The sequence below is a fragment of the Colias eurytheme genome, chromosome 26 (genome assembly GCF_061535395.1).
Source record: "Colias eurytheme isolate Ceu_HAF_F1 chromosome 26, ilColEury1 Martin Lab GWU primary, whole genome shotgun sequence".
Lineage (NCBI taxonomy): Eukaryota > Metazoa > Arthropoda > Insecta > Lepidoptera > Pieridae > Colias > Colias eurytheme.
This window is the reverse complement of record NC_143005.1, coordinates 9,782,957-9,805,838: the sequence shown is the minus strand read 5'-3', so window position 1 is coordinate 9,805,838 and position 22,882 is coordinate 9,782,957. Positions and strand designations below refer to the sequence as shown.

At 34.0% G+C, this 22,882-nt stretch overlaps 1 protein-coding gene across 1 annotated transcript in view; it reads right to left on the bottom strand.

The window, feature by feature from the left end:
• Nucleotides 1-10,304: 10,304 nt before the first annotated feature.
• The window catches only part of Graf (GTPase regulator associated with FAK), a 38,652-nt gene continuing 26,074 nt past the window's right edge, over nucleotides 10,305-22,882 (bottom strand). Inside the window, exons 12-15 of the mRNA XM_090116668.1 lie at nucleotides 21,005-21,274; nucleotides 11,083-11,125; nucleotides 10,761-10,875; nucleotides 10,305-10,685 (exon numbers count right to left, since the gene is read on the bottom strand). Of these exons, the coding sequence (XP_089972794.1) occupies nucleotides 10,369-10,685; nucleotides 10,761-10,875; nucleotides 11,083-11,125; nucleotides 21,005-21,274 (745 nt within the window). The 3' untranslated portion in view covers nucleotides 10,305-10,368. The remainder of the gene's footprint in view (nucleotides 10,686-10,760; nucleotides 10,876-11,082; nucleotides 11,126-21,004; nucleotides 21,275-22,882) is intronic.

The following is a 22,882-nucleotide window of genomic DNA, read 5'->3' as shown; positions in this document are numbered from 1 at the left end:
CAACATAGTTTGACCAGATCGTTAAATCGTCAATGTTTCACGATTTTGTCATTCACATTTGGCCAGATCGTATAAAATATAGGGAGTATAATTTAATATATTTAAAAAATTCAGAATATTTTAATATATTAAAAAAAATTCAGAATATTTTAAGAACTTGTTTATTTTCATTTAAGTTAGTGCCGCGGCAGCGGCCGGCGAGTGCCAGAAGCGAGTCACTTTTTACAAAAGAAACAAAAATAATACTTACTAGAATATATAAATATAATTATAGGATTTTAGACGCATTTTTAGGATTTTAGATCTTCACACATAAAAAGCGCCTCCAACAATAATTACAACAGCGCTCCTCCGCGGCAGCGGCCGGCGAGTGCCAGAACCGACTCGCTATTGTTTTACTTGCCCATTACAGAAAGATTTAAGTGTTAAAATCTATTCAAACCTATATTGACTGAATGTCTGCTCTTTAAATCAGTTAATAAGGTTATTGATTAAGGGTGCCGGTCAATATCCTTATTAACTGATTTTATCAGATAAAATCAGTCAATAAGGATATTAACCGACTCCCTTAGTCAATAAGCTTAATAACCGTCAATAAGGATATTGACTGGTTCAGGGTTTTGACTGTAGCATATACATATGACGGTTATTAAGCTTATTGACTAAGGTCAATAAGCTTAATAACCGTCAATATGGATATTGACTGGTTCAGGGTTTTGACTGTAGCATATACAATATACCTACATATACATTATTTAAAAAGCAACTCATCAGAATGAAAAATGATCGCTGAGCTCATAAAAATTAATATTTTTTTCAGTTATGATTAATTACTTTTTAATTTTTATTATAAGGCTAGGTGGCGCTGCCGCAAAGTAAACATTACGCTCCGTTAAAAATAATAATTAAAAATATTAAAAGTGGATAAAGTTTGAAAGTATACGTATTAAACTGTTAACAAATATGTGTTTTTCAAGTGCAAATGTTATCTCCGAAATATGTGAACTCTAAAGTGAATTAATTAAACATTTTATAATGCCGTAAATACTACTCCTGTGATGACGATATGTTTATGAAAACAATCTATTAACTAGAATCTTACACCTAAAAATAACTGGAAAATCTCAGTGTGATATTTAAGAATAAGAAGTGTTATACAGAGGTGTTTCACAGGTGAATAATAAACAATATTTCCTGTGAAGCCGTTATTTCTTCAAGTTTTTAAAAATACCTCCAACACTAAATAACTGAATGAGACATCTAGTGGCGAATAGCGAAAATTTCTCTCACAACGAATGAAGATCTACTTATTAAACTTAGACTCAAACCCATAATATGTGATGAGAACTTCCCCAATAGATGGCGCTATATTAAAAAAATAAACAATTGAATCACAGCCGCTCCCCAGTAGATGGCGCTAAATAAAATAAATAAATTTATGAATTACTATACTCAGGATAAACAACAATAAAAACTGCAATTCAATAACATAAATATATATAAAAGCTCATTAACACTCAGAAATGGAGAATGCAGAGAAGGAACTGTGTGTCAGCAACGTAACCCTAAGAAAAAGGAGAATAAATTTATCCTCAGAATCCCTAAACCTTTCTTTCACATCACTAACATCAAACTCGCAATCAAGAAGCCTTCAAGACATCTCTACAAACAGCTCCGATGAAATCGAGATTCTTAAAGATGAAATACAAAAACTAAATATTGAATTACAGAACGCCCTAAAAAAGATTGACTCTTTAACATTGGAAAATATGCATCTCAAACAACAAAGTGCGTATCCAAACTCCAACAAGTCCCCGGAAAAAGAAAAAGGCTCTTCAGATACTCACTCTCCAGAATGTCCCCAGAAAAATACACAACCAGCAAATACTACAGCCTCTCAAATCAATAACCAAAATGGCTTACCAAACAAGAAAAAAATGTCGATTAATATTGCTTCGGGATCAAAAAATCTTACAGTAAACAATAGTATAGAAGACACGAAAATAGAAGATAAAATATCTATAAACTTAAAACCGAAAATAATAATATTTGGAGATCAAAGCGCCCGTGGACTGTCAAAATCTTTAATAAAATCTAGATCAAAATTAGAAAATAATGACTATATAATAACAGCTTTCATCAAGCCCTATGCAACCAGCGAACGAATCTTAAGTAGCTGCAACAGTGAATTTTTAAAGTCTCTCTCCTCAGAAGATATAGTAATACTTGCAATCGGCGCTAATGACAAGAATCCTTTTAATCTGTTCTCAAATTTATGTAATACACTACATCAACTACGAAACCAAACAGTATTTGTTACACAGGTGCAACACAACCCTTACTTAAACGAAAAATTAATTAATTATCACTTAAAAACTATAATATCTAATTTTAAAAAATGTAAATACCTAAAAATACACACATCACTATATTATGATACTATTAAAAAATTAAGCTATCATGCACATTATCTAATAAATTTAACCTATACATTAAATACTGAAATTGACCACTTACACTTCTGCACATTTCAATCAAACAAAAAAAATAAAACAATCCCACGCACAACAATCCAAGCGAAGATAACTAACTACTTTCAAATATTAGGCAATAATACCAATATGAATAAAACATTTTTTCGTCGAGCAAAATAAATATGCCAAACTTACGATAATTCACCAAAATATAGCCGGACTTCTCAGTAAACAACAACAAATTGAGATGGCTCTATCTAACTTACATAATGATTTAGGTGATATTGACATAATTTGCTTCACAGAAACCTTCCTGAAACATGGATCAGAACCAAATGTGAGAATAAGTAATTATAGACTAGTTTCATACTTTTCTCGGCCAAACCAACGCCGTGGTGGATCTTGCATTTTAATTAAAAATAACCTCAAATACAAACTCATCCATAACCTCATTCCCCCCACACTTCTTCAATTTGAATACTGTGCCGTTGAAATAATTAAATTTAACCTCATAATAATTTGTATATATAGAACACCTACACCAGACGTATCTACATTTTTATACAACTTTGAACATTTATTAAATAATATTTGTAAAAAAAACAATAAAAAAGTTATTATCTGCGGTGATTGGAATATAGATACACTGAAAAATACAAAAAAAGCTAATGATCTTCAATCTATTCTCAGTAACAACAATCTAAATAACCATATACAAGTACCTACACGTAAAAACGCCTCCCTCGACCTTATAGTAAGCAACATACCAGGGGCCCAATCGGGTCTACACTATTTAGCACTTTCAGATCACGAAACAGCACAGTCACTTTCAATAAATCTAGAAATTAACAACCAAGTAAAAGACAACCCTACTTTTTATTATAAAAACATACGAGATCATAGTAAGGAAAATATTGCAAAATTCATAGATAGTATCTCAAATTTATCGTTTTCTGAAGTATATAACTACCATACAACCAATGAAGCGTTTAACACTTTCCATGACACGATTACATTATTTTATGATCTTTGTTTTCCCATACTTAAAATAAAACATACATGCAAACACATAAAAAACCAAAAATTATCTAAAGGTATTAAAAAATGTTGTATAAAAAAAAGAATTCTATATCTAAAATATCACCAATGTAAACATAATAAAAAACATAACAAATATATTTACAATCGATATAATTATATACTCAAAAAATGTATTAACAAAGTGCAACAAATAAATAATCAACGATATATTCTTAATGCTAAAAATAAAAGTAAAGCTGCGTGGACTATAATTAATGGACATAAAAATAACAATATATTAAAGACCGAAATTGATGAGATTTACGTTGATGGTAAAATGTATGCTAAACCAAACGAAATATGCGATCTATTTAACAAATACTTTACGTCATTATCATCACAATCAAAAATTACAAACAAAACCAATGAGAACTCTTACCCTAATATCCCTCAAAATTCTAAAAGCATCTTTCTGTCACCGGTAATCGAAGAAGACATTTATAAAATAATTATGACGCTAAAAAACACTAACTCCGTAGGTTATGATAACATGGACACTAAAGTTTTAAAACTGTGTGCAATTTACCTAATTACCCCTCTAACATACATAATTAACCTATCGCTGACTGAAGGAATATTTCCCAATAAATTAAAATTCTCAATTGTAAAGCCACTCTACAAAAAAGGATTAAAAACAGATATGAGCAACTACCGACCCATTACTCTAATTCCCATATTATCAAAAGTCTTTGAGAAAGTTATGTTTCAGAAAATTGAGAATTTCTTTACATCTTGCAATATTCTTAAAAAAGAACAATTCGGATTTAAAAAAGATAGCTCCACCACCGTAGCATGTTTTTCATTAATCAAACAAATTACAGAATGCCTCAATAATAAAACACTCATTAGTTGTGTATTCCTAGACATGACAAAAGCTTTTGATTTTGTCTGTCACAAAACACTACTGTCTAAGCTGTCGTGCTATGGAATTAGAGGTAACGCCTATAATTGGGTTAAAAGCTACCTAGAAAATAGACTACAGTGCGTGGAAATCACTAAAACCGATAAATCCCACCAAAAATCATACAGGTCTACATATACATGCAATAATTATGGTACACCACAAGGCAGCATATTAGCCCCCCTCCTATTTTTGGTATACATTAACGACCTCCCAGATGCAATAAACGTAGACAGTATACTTTTCGCAGACGACACTACACTTATAATAAAAAGTAAAACTAAGGAAGACTTAGAAAGGGACATAATTAAAGCTCTAGACGACGCTATAAAATGGTTAAAACTGAATAATCTCCAGATTAATATGACTAAGACAAATATAATTAATTTCCAATCATATAATACAAACATACAACTTGACATAAAATACGAAAATAATCAATTGACTACTGTTAATGAATGTGTATTTTTGGGTATAACACTAGACAAATTTTGTAACTGGAAACCACACATTGCAAAAATTATAAATAAATTGGATCGTTTTGTGTATGTACTAAAAAAGTTGAAACAGACGATTAATTTAGATGTTGCTATGATCGCTTATCACGCGTACGTATCATCGGTACTTAGATACGGCATAATAATATGGGGTAACTCTGTAGCAATACAACCAATATTTAAATTACAAAAAAAATGTATTAGAGCAATGTGTGGAGTACATTTTATGGATAGCTGCAAACCCCTCTTTAAAAAATTAAAAATCTTGCCATTACCTTGTTTATACATTTTGGAAATATGTTTATTTGTTAAAAAAAATATGATCTTCTTTGAAAAATATGATGAAACAAATACTACACGACACAAAGAAAGATTACGCTCACCTAAGATCCGCCTTGCACTATATAGAAATAATGCGTATTGCATGGCGATAACTATTTATAACCACTTACCCATAAACGTTAAAGAATTGAAACTGAATTTTTTCAAAAATAAACTGTATAGACTGCTACAAGCTAAAAATTATTATAGTGTTAAGGAATATTTAAATGATCGTGACATTAATGTATGAATCCTAATTGAATTTAATTGTAATTTTATGTGTAATTGTTTTATGTGTAATTTTTAGTGTTAAGGAATATTATTTTATATGATCGTGACATTAATGTATGAATCTTAATTTAATTTAATTGTAATTTTATGTGTAATTGTTGTTGTAATTGTTTATTAATGTATTTTGTGGGTAATTTTGTAATTGTCTATTAATGTATTTTATAACTTGACTGTATTAATTTGTAAATTTTTGCACGCCATTTAAAATGGCAGTATATGCGATAAAAAAAATTTTTGTGTAACACCCTTATGAACCATATACGAGCAAATAAATATATTTGAATTTGAATTTGAATTAAAAAAAGTAATTTTAATGCCATGTCGTATGGTCGACTTTTGAAGATTTCGTATTCGCAGTTAAGTATTTTCGAAAATAACGATTGTTCGCTTAATTTTTTTTATCACACTCATTTGACTTTTTGTTGCTTTATGTTATCACTTGGCTTTTTCTGAAAAAGTTGGCTTTGTGAAAAAGTTACAGACACAAGACAAAAAATTCTAAAAACTATATTTTTGGGTTCGGTAGATATCTATTGTAGATCTCGCCTCAAGTAGAAATAACTTTCTGAAATTGAATAGGACCACTTAGCTTAGCAAGTTAGCAAACTGCAGCAATCATGATTAGATCATCGATATTAGGTATATCAAGATTGAATTGTGAATGGAGATCTCATAGTCATAATTTTTATGAGGTACGAAGGAAAAATTATAGCAGTCATCGAAATTTAGACTATAATAATATCAAGTCGCCGATTTTTTATCCTTCCCCAATTCACATTCTAGAATGGAGGTTCTTGACGGTTCTTCTCTGTGGAAACTGGTCTCCGAACCGGTGGTAAATTATTATTTTTTTTAGCTCTTCCAAACGAAGTTGCATTAAATTCCGATCTCACGCGCATAGCTACATGGTCTGAAGAAAATGCCTTAGTTTTAAATCCTTCTAAAACTAAATTCATGGTTCTGGGGTCTCAAAATCGCATTAAAAGTTAAAACTATTGAGCAATCGATTCCTCCAATATATGTAAATGGAGAGGCAATAGAGCGGGTGAAAGAGGCTCGCAATCTCGGCATCGTCTTCGACGAGTCACTGCGGTTTGAAAAGCACATTAACCAAACAATTTCCAATTGTTACTACAGGCTAAAAGTTATCTACCGTATCAGAAGCCATCTGTCGACTAAACTCAGAATTAGACTATGTGATGCCTTAGTGTTGTCCAAATTTAACTATGGGGACGCGTTGTATGGAGATCGAATACTCGCGCGCTCAAAGAAAGCTATACGACGAGTACAAAATGCGTGCGCCCGCTTTTGCTGGGATGTGCCCCCCGATCCCATATAACGCCATACCTAAACAACGCCAGGATTTTAAACATGCAAAATCGTCGAAGGCTGCATTTTGCCGTTCTGTTGTTTGCAGTCATACGGTCTAATGTACCTTCATACCTTTTCGAAAAATTATCCTGGTTGGGAAATTCGGACACGGTATACAGAACGAGGGCGTCTTTATTTGGTTTAGCTATGCCTCGACACCACACCATGGCATTCAGAGGTCCCTTTAAATATCGAGCAACTAAATGTTGGAACAATTTGCCTCCACCATTACGAAATAAAAGCAGTTTGCCGAGCTTTCGAAATGGATTCAAAAAGCTTATAATACAGCAACAAATCAGCTTGTAATAATATCTTGTAATAATACAATATCGGTATTATTTACGGTTGTGTTCTCTTTTCCTGAAATTGTTACTGAAATACAAGGTGAAGTTTATTCTTAAGAAATCTCAATTCCTTTTTATCCTGTAAATCCTAATAGTATTATATTAGAAAAAATCATGCATATTCCCTATTGCACAGTTTGAATATGTTAGGTACTCTAATAGCTTCTAAACACTTGTCCATAAGTGTAAGTAGTGTGTATTTGTCGGTTTATGTGTATGTTCGTCCACATGTAACTCATAAATTATAAGTCAACTGATTTCGTTTTAGTTGTTAGGTTCTGGGTATGTAGCTTAGTGGGAGTTTCGTCCAAATCGGTATACTAGTTTTTAAGGCTGCAGTCTAGCAAAATTGCGTTTTCAACAAGTTATTTGACAATTTTTTCCCGGCTAATGAAATGATAAACTGAATTTTTTTTTCTTGTTTATCAATAAGTGTTATATACGCAATGCGCGTGAATTTTTTCACATTTATAAAGTTACTTTATGTTACCTTAATCAGGCCTTCAAGATAAGTCTCTTTCCCCCAAAATCATTTCGAGCTAAGTTTGTGCACTCACTACGTTGCAACCGATTACAATTTACATAATCTGATCAGCGCATTATTATCCTTATATAGTCGTTATTAAAAACTGCTGAATACAATTGCCGAAAAACTTATGATTTTCTTAATTAGAGCGTTATAAATTCATTAAATTTCCCATTTTTTGCCTTACAAAATCGATTGATAAATACTGCTAAAAGTTATTTTTTCCATTAATTTATTCGAGTTGGTTGAAGACCAATGTGTATTAATCCTTTAAAAAAAATTTTTTTTGAATTTTGATAATTCTTTAAATATTAAAAAAATATTTAAAATAATAAGGAAAAATCCTAGCGAATTTCTTAGTCGCGCTCCTTGGGCCGGAGCGTTCTGACGTGTGCTCTACGCTCGATTTTCCTTCATACCGAAGTGAAAGTTGCTCTACTTCATTAAATTTAATATTTTTGTTAATTGATTATTTTTATCTTAGTTTTGTGCAAATATTCGTATTTTTAAACATTTGATTTCGATATGGAAAATAAACGAAAAAAATACGCGTGTAACTACTAGAAAAAAAATTATCTTCGAACATAAAGTTAATGAAACCAAATAGATTGCAAAAGTGATTGGCAACAATTTCTTTATTTTACGGGGTGTCAGTAAAGGGATGTATATTTCTTTAAAACTAAAGTAAGCTCATAAATTTTCTTATAATATAATTTTTTTGAAGTTCCAAAAATGTTTATTTTTCGTTTGAGAAATACGAAATATAATATAAACTTGTATTGAGAACTTGAACTTCCCAAGTTCATCCGGGGAAATCCCCATACGGGGAAAATGATTTGTTTACTCCAAAATTGATCCGAGGTGTTTTAATTTTTTCTTCTAGTCATTTTCAACGTAGCGGCATGTTGTTTGATTATTAATTTTGTAACTTAAATACAGGATGTTGGTTTTATATTCTGATGAGCTTTACCTAATGAGCAAAATGACAATAATAACTTTTTAAAAGTATAACGAGAAATATCTAAAAAATTTACTTTATACACTCCCATATCAAAAAGGGAAAATGGGACTAGTAGAAGTTAAATGTCTAATTCCGGCAAAAGACATGAATGCGGAAGATGCGGTTAAAAAAAATTTAATATTTGAAATACAATGCAAAAAATAACACTTTTGTCATAGATAAGAATCATGACTATTTTTTCCAAATTCAGGGACAACTAAACGTTGCAGAAGCAGAAGTCTGCTTATTTGCTGTTTGGACTGGAGTGAATCATTCGTTAAAAATAGAATATATAAAAAAGTATGTAACGTTTAGGCAAAATAAAATGATGGACCATTATTGGATTTTACATAAATTGCCTACTGTCAGAATTGATTGATTCGAGACTTCAGTATTCGATGCCCATCAAGGACCCATCCTATATCATTCAAGCGATTGAAAAAAAAGAGATAAATCCAGTGCAACCGATAAAGCATCAGAATGCTAGCAAAAGATTTATTAGGTTTATCAATATAAATCTATATATTATAGATAATATAATAAATCTGTAGAAGACGCGAAGACTGACATCCGCGCGGACGGAGTCGCGGGCGGAAGCTAGTCAGAAATAAATATCTTTTGTTTTCGTATTTGCGTATTTTTCTATTTTATAATTTTTTAACACAAACATTACATTTTTTTTATTAAATACAAAATTTGTTTATCCGTTTTATTAGTTAAACTGAACAACTTTCACTAAGAAACTTAGGTCGAAAAAAATGTATAGAGTTATGCATTTTGTATGGAAAGCTTATTTTTTTTTTATATTTCGTCCAAATTTCTTTGTAAAAGTTGATCAGTTATATAAACATGAAGTTGAAGATATCAATAGAAAGTATTCGCAAATTTTGTGTACTGATAAAAAAAAATCACCCGGTGTAATTTTCACGAAAATTGTTTCAAATTGTCATTTTTGGTACTTTACGAATATTAAATTATACGAATGATTTAATTTTTAAAAATTAAGTGGAGCAACTTTCCCTTAGTACATTTGTATTATTTACATATAGGATGACAGGATGCATTTGTTTGCACTACTAGACCAAGCCCTTAAGATATACCTAATTTTCACAAAAAGGCGTTACATAAGGTTTTGGACTCATTAGTTATTCTATTTATGAACAGTTTTCATCACATAAATTCAAAAATAAAACGACGAAATAAATTAGTAATACATTTTATTCATATATTATTATGATATATCTTATAATACAAATCCTCAGTCGGAACTTTCACAAAGTATATTTGGTACAAAAGTCACAACATAATAAAGTATAAATAGTTAAAATAGTAACAAATCTTATTTACAATGTACAAAATATACAAACAGTAGAAAAATATCAACAAGTAGGCCTACGATATGATATTTGGTGTGGGAATGTCGGGCGGCGTCTCTCGGGCTCGGGGCGCGGGCGGGGCGCGGGCGGGGCGCGGGCAGGGCGCCGGTGGGGCGCGGTCGGGGCGCGGGGCGCCGGTGGGGCGCGGTCAGGGCGCGGGGCGCGGGCGGGCGCGCTCGGGCGGCGCTCACGGCAGCGGCTCCACGTAGTTCTCGGGCACGAGGCCGCTCTTGCCGTTGAGCGAGCCGCGCAGCCAGCCCGGCTCGCCCGACGGGCACACGTTGGTGATGATCTGGTTGGGCTCGAACGACAGCTCGCCCTCGCTCTCGCCCAGGCAGGCGTACAGCGTGCGCACGCGCGCGGCGGTCGCGCCCAGGGGGCCCGCCGGCCCGCCCAGGGGGCCCGCCGGCCCGCCGTTGGCGCGCAGCGGGCCGCGCGGCGGCGGCGACGCGCTGTGGCTCGACACCGACTCGGAGCTGCTGCTGCAGAGCGCCGCGCCCGCTCCTGAGGAGAAGGATCGTCGGTGAGACTCCGCTCGGCAGCGACTAAGTGCACGTGGACACGTGACGCGGGCGGTACCTCTGAGCGCGAAGTGCTGCAGCAGCTGGTGGTGGTGCGGCGCGTAGTGGGCGGGCGGGCCGGCCGCCACCACGCCCGCGCCGCACGACACGAGCCCGCCTCTCTCCAGCGCGCTCTGCGATTCAAACATATCAATTGATATGAGTGTGTGCGAAAACTTAGCGACCGACTTTTTTGCGAATGTACACGTTTAAACTTTATAAAATAGAATAAGTTGTTATATAAGTTTGGCTAGTGATAAAATCGGTCCGATCGTTTTAAAGATGTGTAAGTGAGAAAAATCAGACGAAAGAAGGTATGTTTAAAGTAAACATTCACTTACGATATCATTTCTGGCAGTGACGGGTAACGCTGAGGGGGATGTCCTGTAACAAAATAAGATCATATTAAATAAGATAATAGTCGTCGGAGAATAAGATATCGGTAGGTAGCGAAACTTGATTTATTTTTTCCGTAATTTTTATCAATGTCTAATTAATCTATACGATGTAAATTTTATCGGCTAATCGGCTACCTAATTGAAATAAAAAAGGAACAGCTGTTCCCTATTATTATATCGCCGCCTCATTCATATAACATATACCTACGAATTATTTAATATGTTAAACATACGCTCATACAAAGTGAGCTCGTCAGTTTTATAATATTAGTAAGTATTTGCTACTAGATACATATCTAATATTTACCTACAAATATTATTTATAATCAGCTTTAGCTGAAGAGCTTATTTGAACGAGCTTATTTATTTATTTAACACATTATTATGCAAGAATGTAATTACATAAAGGATCTCTGCCAGGCAACCACGGGGAGAAAGGTAAAAAAACGAAATATGTTGTACAAAATAAAAACATTTTAGAATAAGGTGTATATAATGTAATTAAACGCGACATATATCATTAATAAATACTTTATAATAAACTAAGAGCTAGCGCGCACGAGCAACTTTAGTCTCCGCAACTATTTTGTCTCTTCCATCAATTGTATGGGGAGTTGCGTCGCTACAACGTACGTGCGCGCACTTTCATAGTAGCCCATGGGTGGAGAGACAAAATAGTTGCGGAGACAAAATAGTTGCGGAGACAAAGTTTGCTCGTGCGCGCACTGTCTTAAATATAATTTGATACTCCTTAAGATAAACATACATAAATCTCAATCACTACTCTTAATCCAATTCAAAATTTGTCTTTAGCTAATACCTTTTACCTATGTAGAGAAAGGATATCTATTATAATATGTCATTTCATTATTATTTATCATAGCGGAGCATCAATGAAAAATGTTGGGTGAATGGAAAAAAAAACTATTGAGAGCAGACTAAGTTTAGTCTAGTCTTGTACAAATTGTGTGAACCTAAAAATACCAACCCCGCAATAACAAATCCAGATAGGCAAATAATCATTTTGTCACTGAGCACGTCACTACAACACAACACAGAAACTCGGGCAGGGTTCCGGAAAGCGGCCGCACGGTACACGGTTCCAGGTGAACTGTAAGAGACACACTTTGTGCGCGGCATTTATGTGCGGTGAGCGCGCGCGAGCACGTGCGTGCGACACCTGCGCCCCGCTCCCCCTCCCGCACCGCACCGCACCGCACCGCACCGCACCGCACCGCACCACACCGCACCGCACCGCACACACCCCGCCCGCACACACTCGCAAGGCTTCGCGCGCACATGGCGAATTCCTTATCGTGATTGTTTTGTTGGAAGAGGTGAGGTTCAACAGCCTATCAGCAGGTGGTCGCGAACTAGTTAAACGATGTACACTGCTTTATTTAAATCTATGTTACTTTTCTTATTATCTATTTTAATTTCATGATCAACATTGTTTCCTCAATTTTTACAAAAAAAAAGAGTATGAGCCGAGCACACGTGCCAGAAGTGAAACTTCATTGGCAAGATTCAAAGATCGTCGACCAAAATCGTCGCCTTACTACTCCTTGTCGTGGAGTAAGGCGACGATTTTGGTCCATAACGTGATGGTATTCCCAAATGCCATGACGCGACCTTGAAATTTTACCACCTTTTATAGAAGTTTTACTACAAAAAAAAAAAGATTTACTACAAATATTTTAAACAAGCCTTATATATAATATACATAGTTTAGATATAGATACAATCGATAGGTAAGTAGATTTTAGTTTTTGCTAATTAAAATTAAGACCGTTATCTTCGAAAGGAAATAAATATAAATTTATATAATACCGAATAAAAAAAAATAATTCGATTAGTTGAGTTTTTCGCGTGTTACCATGACCACGCCGGTTTTCATACATATACAAACGGACAGGTACAAAATATTTTTTTAACATTATTTTTTATATATTTAAAGAACAATAATATGTGTTTTAAAACTGTTTTCTCCTGTCAATAATGTGTTAAATAATTCTACAAGTGCGATAGAAACTTTTCAGTAAGCGAGCATGTACCATGCTCGCTGTTTTCAGTAGACAAATTTAGTTAGTCAAAAATCACTTTACATATTTCTGTTAGGCGTAGAGCACTAAATGAACGCTTCCCGAGGCGTGCAAAAATTAAAGAAAACATTTCAAAGATGCAGGCTTCGTAACGTTGTATTTGAATTTATACAGAATTCAATAGAATTATGATCAAAAGGTAACATATTTTGATTTAATATTTTCAAAAAGAAGTTCGAATATTTCTCAGTAGTATTTCTAGAGGCCGGACTTGAAAAATGTGATCAAACCTATTTATTATTAGTTATTACATTCTAAAAGCTATATTCTTGAAATACCTTAAAGTAGACAGCGTTCAACTGCTTATTTTGTCTTTTTTAAAATTGGAGAAATAAAGCAATGCGTTATTTATTGTTTAAATTGCATGAACAAAATTGATATAATAAAATTAATAAAGAGCATAATATGAAGGAAGTCTAGTTGAATAAATCAAAAAAAGTTTGTTCAACGAATTTTATAAAAATGACTCGTCATTATCATCTTAAGATTTGTATAAAATCGTAACGATCGCGCAGAGGCCATTATCTGCGGTGCTTAAGGTTCGTGGGGCGGCTTTTTTCAGGTCGCGTGATGCGCAACATCTGCAGCGCGGAGATGCGGCCCGCGGCAGCTGCGCCCGAGGAATGCGCACCTGCCCGCGCCGAGTGCCGTCGCACGTCTTATCTCAGTGCGGCTGCGGGCAGTGTACATTGCAGCGCGGCTATGGAGGGAACACTGAGCGGGAGGCGGGAGGAGCGATGTACCGCAATAATAACATGTCCTGACACGACGAGACGTTTAACTGTATAACTTTCGAGATCTACATAGTGTTTACGTATTCTGCTACACAAATGGGTGTGATCGCTTTTTTAGAGGTATATAATATCAGTGATATCACTATATTCATACTCCAAAAACAAAAATTTTGTAGTTTTACAAGATGACATGATTCACGCAACCTCGCAAGTCGCAGTGCGCTGCAATAAGACTCATCCGTTGAGTTCCTGTTCTCTATTCCGAGGGTGCCTCGGCGAGGGGCAGGTGTGTCGTGCTAAAGTATTCTTCCTTAACTATTACTACAACCTTACTCATATTTTTCATTCGGTTTTATTAATTTTGAGCAGTGGTGGCTCAGTGGTGAGACCTCGGACTTCGAATCGATAAGTCCGGGGTTCGAGACCAGGCGAGCGCGCAGGAAATAAATTTATTTTTCAATTTATCTGCGCATGTTGTAACATCACCACTGCTCGAACGGTGAAGGAAAACATCGTGAGGAAACCGACATGTCGAAGAATCAAAAGTTCGACGACATGTGTCATCCGCCAACCCGCACTTGGCCAGCGTGGTGGATTATGGCCTGTACCCTCATAGGAGGCCCGTGTCCCAGCAGTGGGAACGTATATGGGCTGATGATGATGATGATTTATTAATTTATTAATTCGGAATGAACGGAAGCGCGTCCCATTTTAGACCACAACCTAGCTTAACATCAGACGAGATTGTTGTAAAGCGCTTCCCTATCGACAATAAAAAAAATCTTATTTTGTGGTAAAAGTGTAGGCCTTATTTTGTGACAAGTTAAATTAATATAGTCGATTATATGGCAAATTAAATAAATGTAATCTTATTTTGTGGCAAATTAAATAAATATAATCAATTATATGGTAAATTAAATAAATGTAATCTTATTTTGTGGCAAATTAAATAAATATATCGAGTGATTGCCAATAAAGCAAAGGAGCGCAAAACGCGGCTGGGGGAAGAACGAGTTCAGCGGCATCCAATTATTTTCGGCAAATAAGTGTGTCAGTGTGACGCGGTGGCCGGTGGGACCGACCGCCATTTGCATATCTGACGGTTTTCGAGATAACACCGCGACTCGACCGGTTCGTTACGTAACGGGGGCGAAGTTGAAATTTCATCTTTTCCAAATGGATCCTATCTACTTGTGTAATGTATGCAGCACATGGATATTATGTAATTTACATTTTATCAAAAAAATTGAATGATCTGTTCGTATCGTATCGTATCGTACTTACTTAAATTAAAATCTTTTTCACATTCACCACACATCGTAAAGCAGGCATTAAAAATTCAAATATGTATGTTCATTTGGGCGAAATTTTTGGAGAAACGTCTAATTGTTTTGATTATATTATAAGATTCTATCATAATATTATTTCCTCTCACAAAAATGTAATCTAAATTCTTCAGCAATGAGTAAATAACTATAAATTAAATAAATAGATTTATAAATTAAGAAAAAAAATACTAAAAACCTACCTACAAAAACACCTTATTCCAAGAAGATATTATAACCAATAGACCATAATATAAATTATTAGTTTCCAAGAGAGAATGCAGTAAATATACAATATGTTTAATCAACAACCAGGTGTTCCGCGGGCACAAACTCGATATGATAATCTACGAGCACATCTGTTCCTTATAAAAATACTTAAATTGCCAATGCAATTAAAAGGTTTCCAAACTATTTTATGGCTCTCGAGAGGTGCATATTTTTTGAGCTACCGTACTGCCCACCAGAGACTAAAGAGCAGTAACAGCCCTTTTGTGATTTTTCGTTTTATTAGTGATTCTGAAAGCGGGTTTCTTAAGCTTTCTATTGAATTAACTTACTTATTTCTAAGACTATAAGAATGGTTTTTATTTAACAGTTTTCACTTACTGCAAACGAAAAAAATTAACAATTTGGCGTGATTTCCCAACTAAAATACAGTATAAATTATACTGCAGATTAAATTTTAAGGTTTCATAACTAAAATGCAGTAAGCAATATAATTTTACAGTTCTTTAGATAGTTTTATATTTCTGGAAAAAAATTAAAAAAAAAATTAATACGCAGTAAAATTTACCGCCATACAAGCTATTTTTACTGCAAATTAAGAAAATACAATTTATTGTCACGAACTCCCAACTAAAATGCAGTAAAATCAAAGCTTGTCGCATTTTAGTTGTGAATACTTAACATTCTTTTATCATTATAAACTGACTAACACGCAGTAAAATACAGCATTACTGCAGATTAGTTTGGATAGCATAATGACACAGATATGATTATTCCTAGCTAAAGTGCAGTTAATGTTTTAAATACTGCAACTGTGAACTAGCTATTTTTCTTACTGCACTAGTAAATTGAACACTTTTTTCTTAAAAAACTAACTAAAATGCAGTATTTTTTTGACCTTACTGCATGTTAGTTGGGTTTCTTGACAAAATAACTGATCCAAACGCAGTAATAGGGCTTTTTGCTGCATTTTACTAAGTTTAAAATGGTATTTTTTACAAAAAAGGCTATGCAGTAATAGGCACCAAAAAGAATAAATGGCCATAATAAATTCAGTTATTAAGATATATTTTTTTTTATTGCTTTAACGTGTGAACCTATGCCTTTACAACCTTTCTGCATTCAAATTTTTTTGCTTATCATTCTGTTGATTTTTTAAAATCAATTCTTAACTTTAAATGCGTTTTACTCGAAATCGTGATTTTGCTGTTACTGCACTTTAGTGTATGGTGGGCAGCGTAAGAGGTTAAAGGAAAAATAACAAACTAACGTTATTTTTTGTGTAAATCTGTCAGCTGGCGCGCGCCGGGGCTCAGGTACCTTACAAGTTCGACAAAAGATTTCCCTATCTTACAACCTTTCAAAGGGACAGATGTTCTGGGTTCATTGGAATGGAATTAAATGTTTTTGCACGTACCTTTACTCAAAATGAATCCTTAGCAATGTCCCATTCGTCTTTCGAGATAAAGCAGTTGCTTTATGGAGTCTTTGCAAAACAATTTTTATACTAAATCCATATTATAAATGGGCATACATATTTGTTAGAGTTCAATGAATAAGTAGAAACGAAACGAGTTCGTCGATAATACGTTGGGTATAAAATTTAAATTACGTCACAACTCACAGTCAAAGCTCATTGCCGCCCTTAGATAATAAAAAAGGTTTTTGACTAATGTTTGCAGTTAAAAGTGATTTTGACCAATTGTCTCAGTTTAAATCTTTTAGAATTTAGGCAATAAGTTGTATATAGTCTGAGTACGTATATAGTTTTAGGAAATCATTTTTGTTTATATTTTTTTTTTATTCTTGTGTCGGTGTTAGCCGGTTGTTTATGTTATTTATCTGACCCTGTATCGTATAGGAGCTACCAACGTTGACAAGAGAGCATTTTATAGTTGGTTCTTTGATATACTGTTCCTCTTGCTATTTCGGTTAGAGTCCGGGCTGTCTGGCTGGTCGCAGTGGTTGCGTTTATTGGTGCGCATCTTATCTGCACAGGAAAATATCCTTTTAATAATTTTAATTTAAAGTCATTTCTTAACGCGTAATTTTTAATCTTTTGCCTTTAGATAGATCCATGAGACATAATTTTTTTATTGCAAGACGTTTTTTTCGTTGTTAAATAGGTGCCAGACGCAATTATTTATTTCAAAATCATTAAAATGTCATCGAAATAAATGAAATTCCATCAACATGAGTCCCCGTGAAGGATATACTATGTATAATATTCATTTTACTATTTACAATTTTTTAGCAACAATCTACCGTGGTGCCTCCTTTTCCCAACGAATCTCAAATAGGACGTTAATGTAAACTTGATAAAAACCAAATATCATCAAATTCATATTAATACCCAAAAGTGTAATAAATATGAAACCATCTATTAAAAATATTAGTTTACTAATTATTCAATATAAGTATTAAAAAAGGATAATATAATATAAGTAATAAAGTTATTACTTACCTTTTAAGCGGAATCATGTTGATGTAATTTCACTTATTTCGATGACATTTTAATGATTTTGAAATAAAAAATTGCGTATGGCACCTATTTAACAACGAAAAAAACGTCTTGAAATAACAAATTAATGTCTGATGGATCTATCAAAAGGCAAAAGATTAAAAATTACGCGTTAAAAAATGACTTTAAATTACGGATATTTTCCTGTGCCCACTAATAAATGCAACCACTGCGACCAGCCAGACAGCCAGTATATCAAAAACCCAACTATACTAAAATGACTTTTTTTAAAACGTTAATAGCTCCCGTACCAGTAATTTCGTCACGGTATTCTTTTCTCATTTGACGTAACACACTTTTGTTAATTCAAGAAAAATGAAAGAATTAACTATTTTGGTACAATCGATGATAAGTTATGCGAGTAGATAAGATACTTAATATTTACATTACATAATATTATTATGTATATAGATATGAACCAAATCTTTATATTCCATCCATTATATATTGATTTATTTCGATAGGAAGTAGGAACCTCATATATGAACAATTTGTGAAACTGTATAATATTTCATGGTAGTGAAGCTAGCAGGGAATAGATCACCAAAAGACTATTTATTTTATTTTTTATTTTACTCCTAAATACATCTAAACGGACTTAGGTATTAAAATATACAAAACAAAGGCAAGAAACAGTTTAGGTTATGTGGCGGCTTCACCACTTGGTAGTGATATTTTTAAATTCGCAGATTGAATGTCACACTATTTTACTGGATTGTAATAATCTTGAATGCATTTCGGATCGGGATGCACAAAAAGCAGTGGACAATAATTACGCGCCACCTGGCCCCCGCCCCGCCCCCGCCCCCGCACACCCCCGCGCACCGAGCACCTGTGATCATTATCCTGACAACGGCGAACGAACGAGTACTCAATGCACCGTGCAAGGCTTCCTGCAACCAGATCAGCCTTTCACTTCAATGGGCTAAGGACGAATACAAATCGAAAGAAGGAGGATGAATTAGTTTGCACATCCTTTTTTGTTCAATTGTTTTCTGTTCTTTATATTTGCTCCGAATACGAGATATTTTAAAACTTTATTCGCTTTATCTTTTTAGCACACATGCGAAAGATTTATAATTATTATATTCTGACAATGATTTATTTCTTAGTTACTTTCTTAAATATATTTTTTAAATTAAATAGATAATCAGAAATCAAAACATGTTGTTATGTCTTATATTACGTAGATACGTAATATAATGGTATTATAACGTATTATGATCACAAGCGGTCGGGTGTGTGTACCGTCAATATTTGAGATTTCCTTTGTACTCCATATAAAGCTTATTTGTAAAACAATCATAGAAATATCAAGTATGAATAAGTTATCTTCTAGCTAGGAGCTGACATTTTCCAGATCTTACCTTTATTACGATGCAGATTTTTTCCAATTTTGATCATAATATAATAATAATAATAAAAATGACCGCGAATAGATTTTGGATTCCCACTTTGCTAATTTGTTTGTTTTCACAAGGAAGGTTCTTTTAGAGAGAATATAAAATTAAACATTACGAGGAAAATAGTAATAACAACACTTTTTATTTTCAATCAAACCGCCAGGTGAAGGAAAACAATGGCGAGAAAAATAAATAACAAACTGATAAAAAAAATCTACCCGGTTAGCTGGAGCCGTTAATTTCGTAATAGAACATTCATGTAAATTTTGTCACAACTGAATGCGTTAAACTTAACCCGAAAGGTACTTAATTTTTATAACTTATAGAAATTTACTGATGAGGATTATTTACGATCAGTTTACTGAATGTGTATAACAGTCGATCTCAAAAACTTACCTTTATCTATCTACAATACAAATCCACACGGCTATAGTACTCCAAAATTAATAATGCGCATGCAGATCTTCGCTAATTGTCGTATTTTCAAAAACACACGAATCATTGAATTGTAAGAGCCCTAAACAATGCACTTGCATTTTACACCTTGTTCAAAAGAAATAGAAGTCAATTCACGGTCATGCACAAACAAAAACAATTCGGTCGGTAGGTGACGGTAGCCTGTCAGTCAAAAAACACACAAATCCGTCAGTCGCAAGAAGTGAAGAAGAAGAAGCAGTGAAGAAAATGCATTTAACCACTCTATATACATATCGTCTTCGGACGCTCCGGTGTGACAGTTGCCGAACAGAGGCGAACATTTCTATGCGCATTATTACTTTTGGAGTACTGTACATACTAAAGATGATATTCGTTCATAATACACATTCTGAATTGCAGGCATTGTGAAATCTGTCACTTGCCAACTGCTGACGGACGAATATTCTTCTTAAAACGATATTATCGGCTCTAACTTTACTGAATTATTACTTAGTAGAAAAATGTACTTTTTAACTTTAAGTATTTACTTAAACTAAAATATTTATTTGTATTACACAAAATCGCTTTGTATCTGCAATTAATTATAAATAATAATGACATAAGAATGAAAATGTAAATTATTGCTCAATGATGATCAATTAGATACATAAAATAAAATCGAAGGAAAGTCAAAACTGTACATTAAATATTTTTTAAAAGAATACGTAGGGCGTGATCTACAATAGATACCGAAACCAAAAATAATAGTTTTTAGAATTTCTGTGTGATAAACATGTGTATGTTTGTTTGTCTGTTTGTATGTCCGGGCAAAATTCAAAAAGTGCTGCACGGATTTACTACTTACTCTCGGTCTTCAGCTACGTACATAACAAATTTCATCGTAATCGGTTCATTACAATTTGTGTGAAAGAGTATCAAATATCCATCCATCCATTCATCCTCACAAACTTTCGCATTTATAATATAAGTATAGGATTACATTTTGTGTCGCGTCGGTTAGGAAGTGGAAACTAACGAAAATCCAATTCACTTCCAGAAGTAATATTATGTCACTCGAAAGCAAGTAGACGTCGCTCGATAAGTTTTCAGTAACGATTAGAGCATGTGTACTCACTGCACGGCGAGCTGGTGGTGCTGTGCGTGCGGGGCGTGCGGGGCGAGCGGGGCCAGCGCGGGGCCGGGCGCGCCGGGCGGCGGCGCGGGCGGCGGGTGCGGCTGGAACAGCTCGCGGCAGTGCTCGATGAGCGCCTCCACCAGCACGTTGTAGAACTTGAGCTCGAGGATGGAGGCCACGGTCTCGCGCTCGGCGCGCAGCAGCGTGGGCCCGAAGCACACGGACAGGTTGCAGGCGCTCATCAGGTTCGCCGAGCTCTTCGCCGCCACGCTGCGCGCAAACCTCGTTACATTACACGCGACCACGCATCTCGCTCGATTCTCATACGACTACTCTAACTCTCAACTATAACTGAAGTTGCAGCCTATGAAGTTTTCTTTAGGTTGCCTAATTACAAAATGTTCCTACATTAATGCTTCTAAATGAAACTATGTTATCAAATATAAAAAAAAAGTAATTTATTACGTGTTTATTGTTTATTATTATTCTTCCTCAAACGAGAATTTATAATTTATTAAATGATTATTAAAGTGAAACTTTTATTACATCGTCTCAAACTTTTTGGTCTGTGTAGCGCATGTCGCGTGACGGTCGAACCACAATATACAGATACATACAGTAAGGAAACTTCATACAAAATGTTCGAAATCCCCCCCATCAAGCGTGTTTACGAGGGTATTCAGGGGGATCGATAGTAGCGGATGAAACATCCACAGATTTTGAATGACAAAGATACATAGTATAGAAAAGTGATGTCAATGACTTCACGTTAAATAAATATCGATTGTTTCAGTTTGTAGCCTAACTATATTTTTGGCTTCGGTATCTATTATCCCAAGTATTCTTTTAAAAAAATATTCAATCTACAGTTTTGACTTTTCTACGATTTTATTATATGTATAGATATTAAAATAACCATTACATAAATATGCCTTTATTCTAAAAAAAAAAACAAATTATTTACTGAAATATACTTTCGTCTACTACGGTCTACTACTAATTCGGAATTAATTGTTAAATTTTATAATGTAAAATATTCTCAATCCTATGAACAGTTTTTTTAAGTAAGTAACTGATTATGTTTAATTCGTTGTAAATTAATTCAGCCACTTTACAGTTTATGTGTTCTCTCTTAAAGCAGCAACGAACATGTTATCCATTTTCTCGACATATTGAACAAAATCATCTGGTGGTATAATTGGTATAGTTGAATTCAAGCAGCCGAATACTGCGCAATTAGTACGTGGCATTTTTAAAATGATCGCCGAAATCAACTTCATCTATAAGCACGTGTTTAAATTAAACTGAAATAATATATTGCACCAAAATGTTAAAACATAAACACATAAAAGATATGTAGATATTATATGTAATTATTGTATTTTTATCGATACGTGGCGTCACCACTTTGTCAAGCACTAAGCCTGTCAAACTATTTTCTTTTTCAACCTAAAACAAAAAGGTTCTATGCTTGTATAATAATAATTTTAATTTATTTCTGTATATTTTGTGTTTTTTAATTTAATTTAATTTATCGTTTTAAAAATAATTTTGTAGGTATACATATTACTACTTGTACTACATACAAGTATTGTAAATTCTGGTTTAAAATAATTATTGAATATATGTATAATACAAATATCAAGCATTATAAATAATTTAGGTACATTAAAATATAACCTTCGGCGTCCATAACAAAACAAGATTTCGAAATATAGCACTGATAAAAAATGTATTTACTTTTACAAGGTGTATTAATTCGGATTGTTTCTTCTTGTAAATTCATATTTAGGCTACACCATTTTTGTATTTTAACGAGTTTTAATCTCAAAATTACCACAAAATCGACTGTGAAAAAAAAGCAAACAGAAATATACA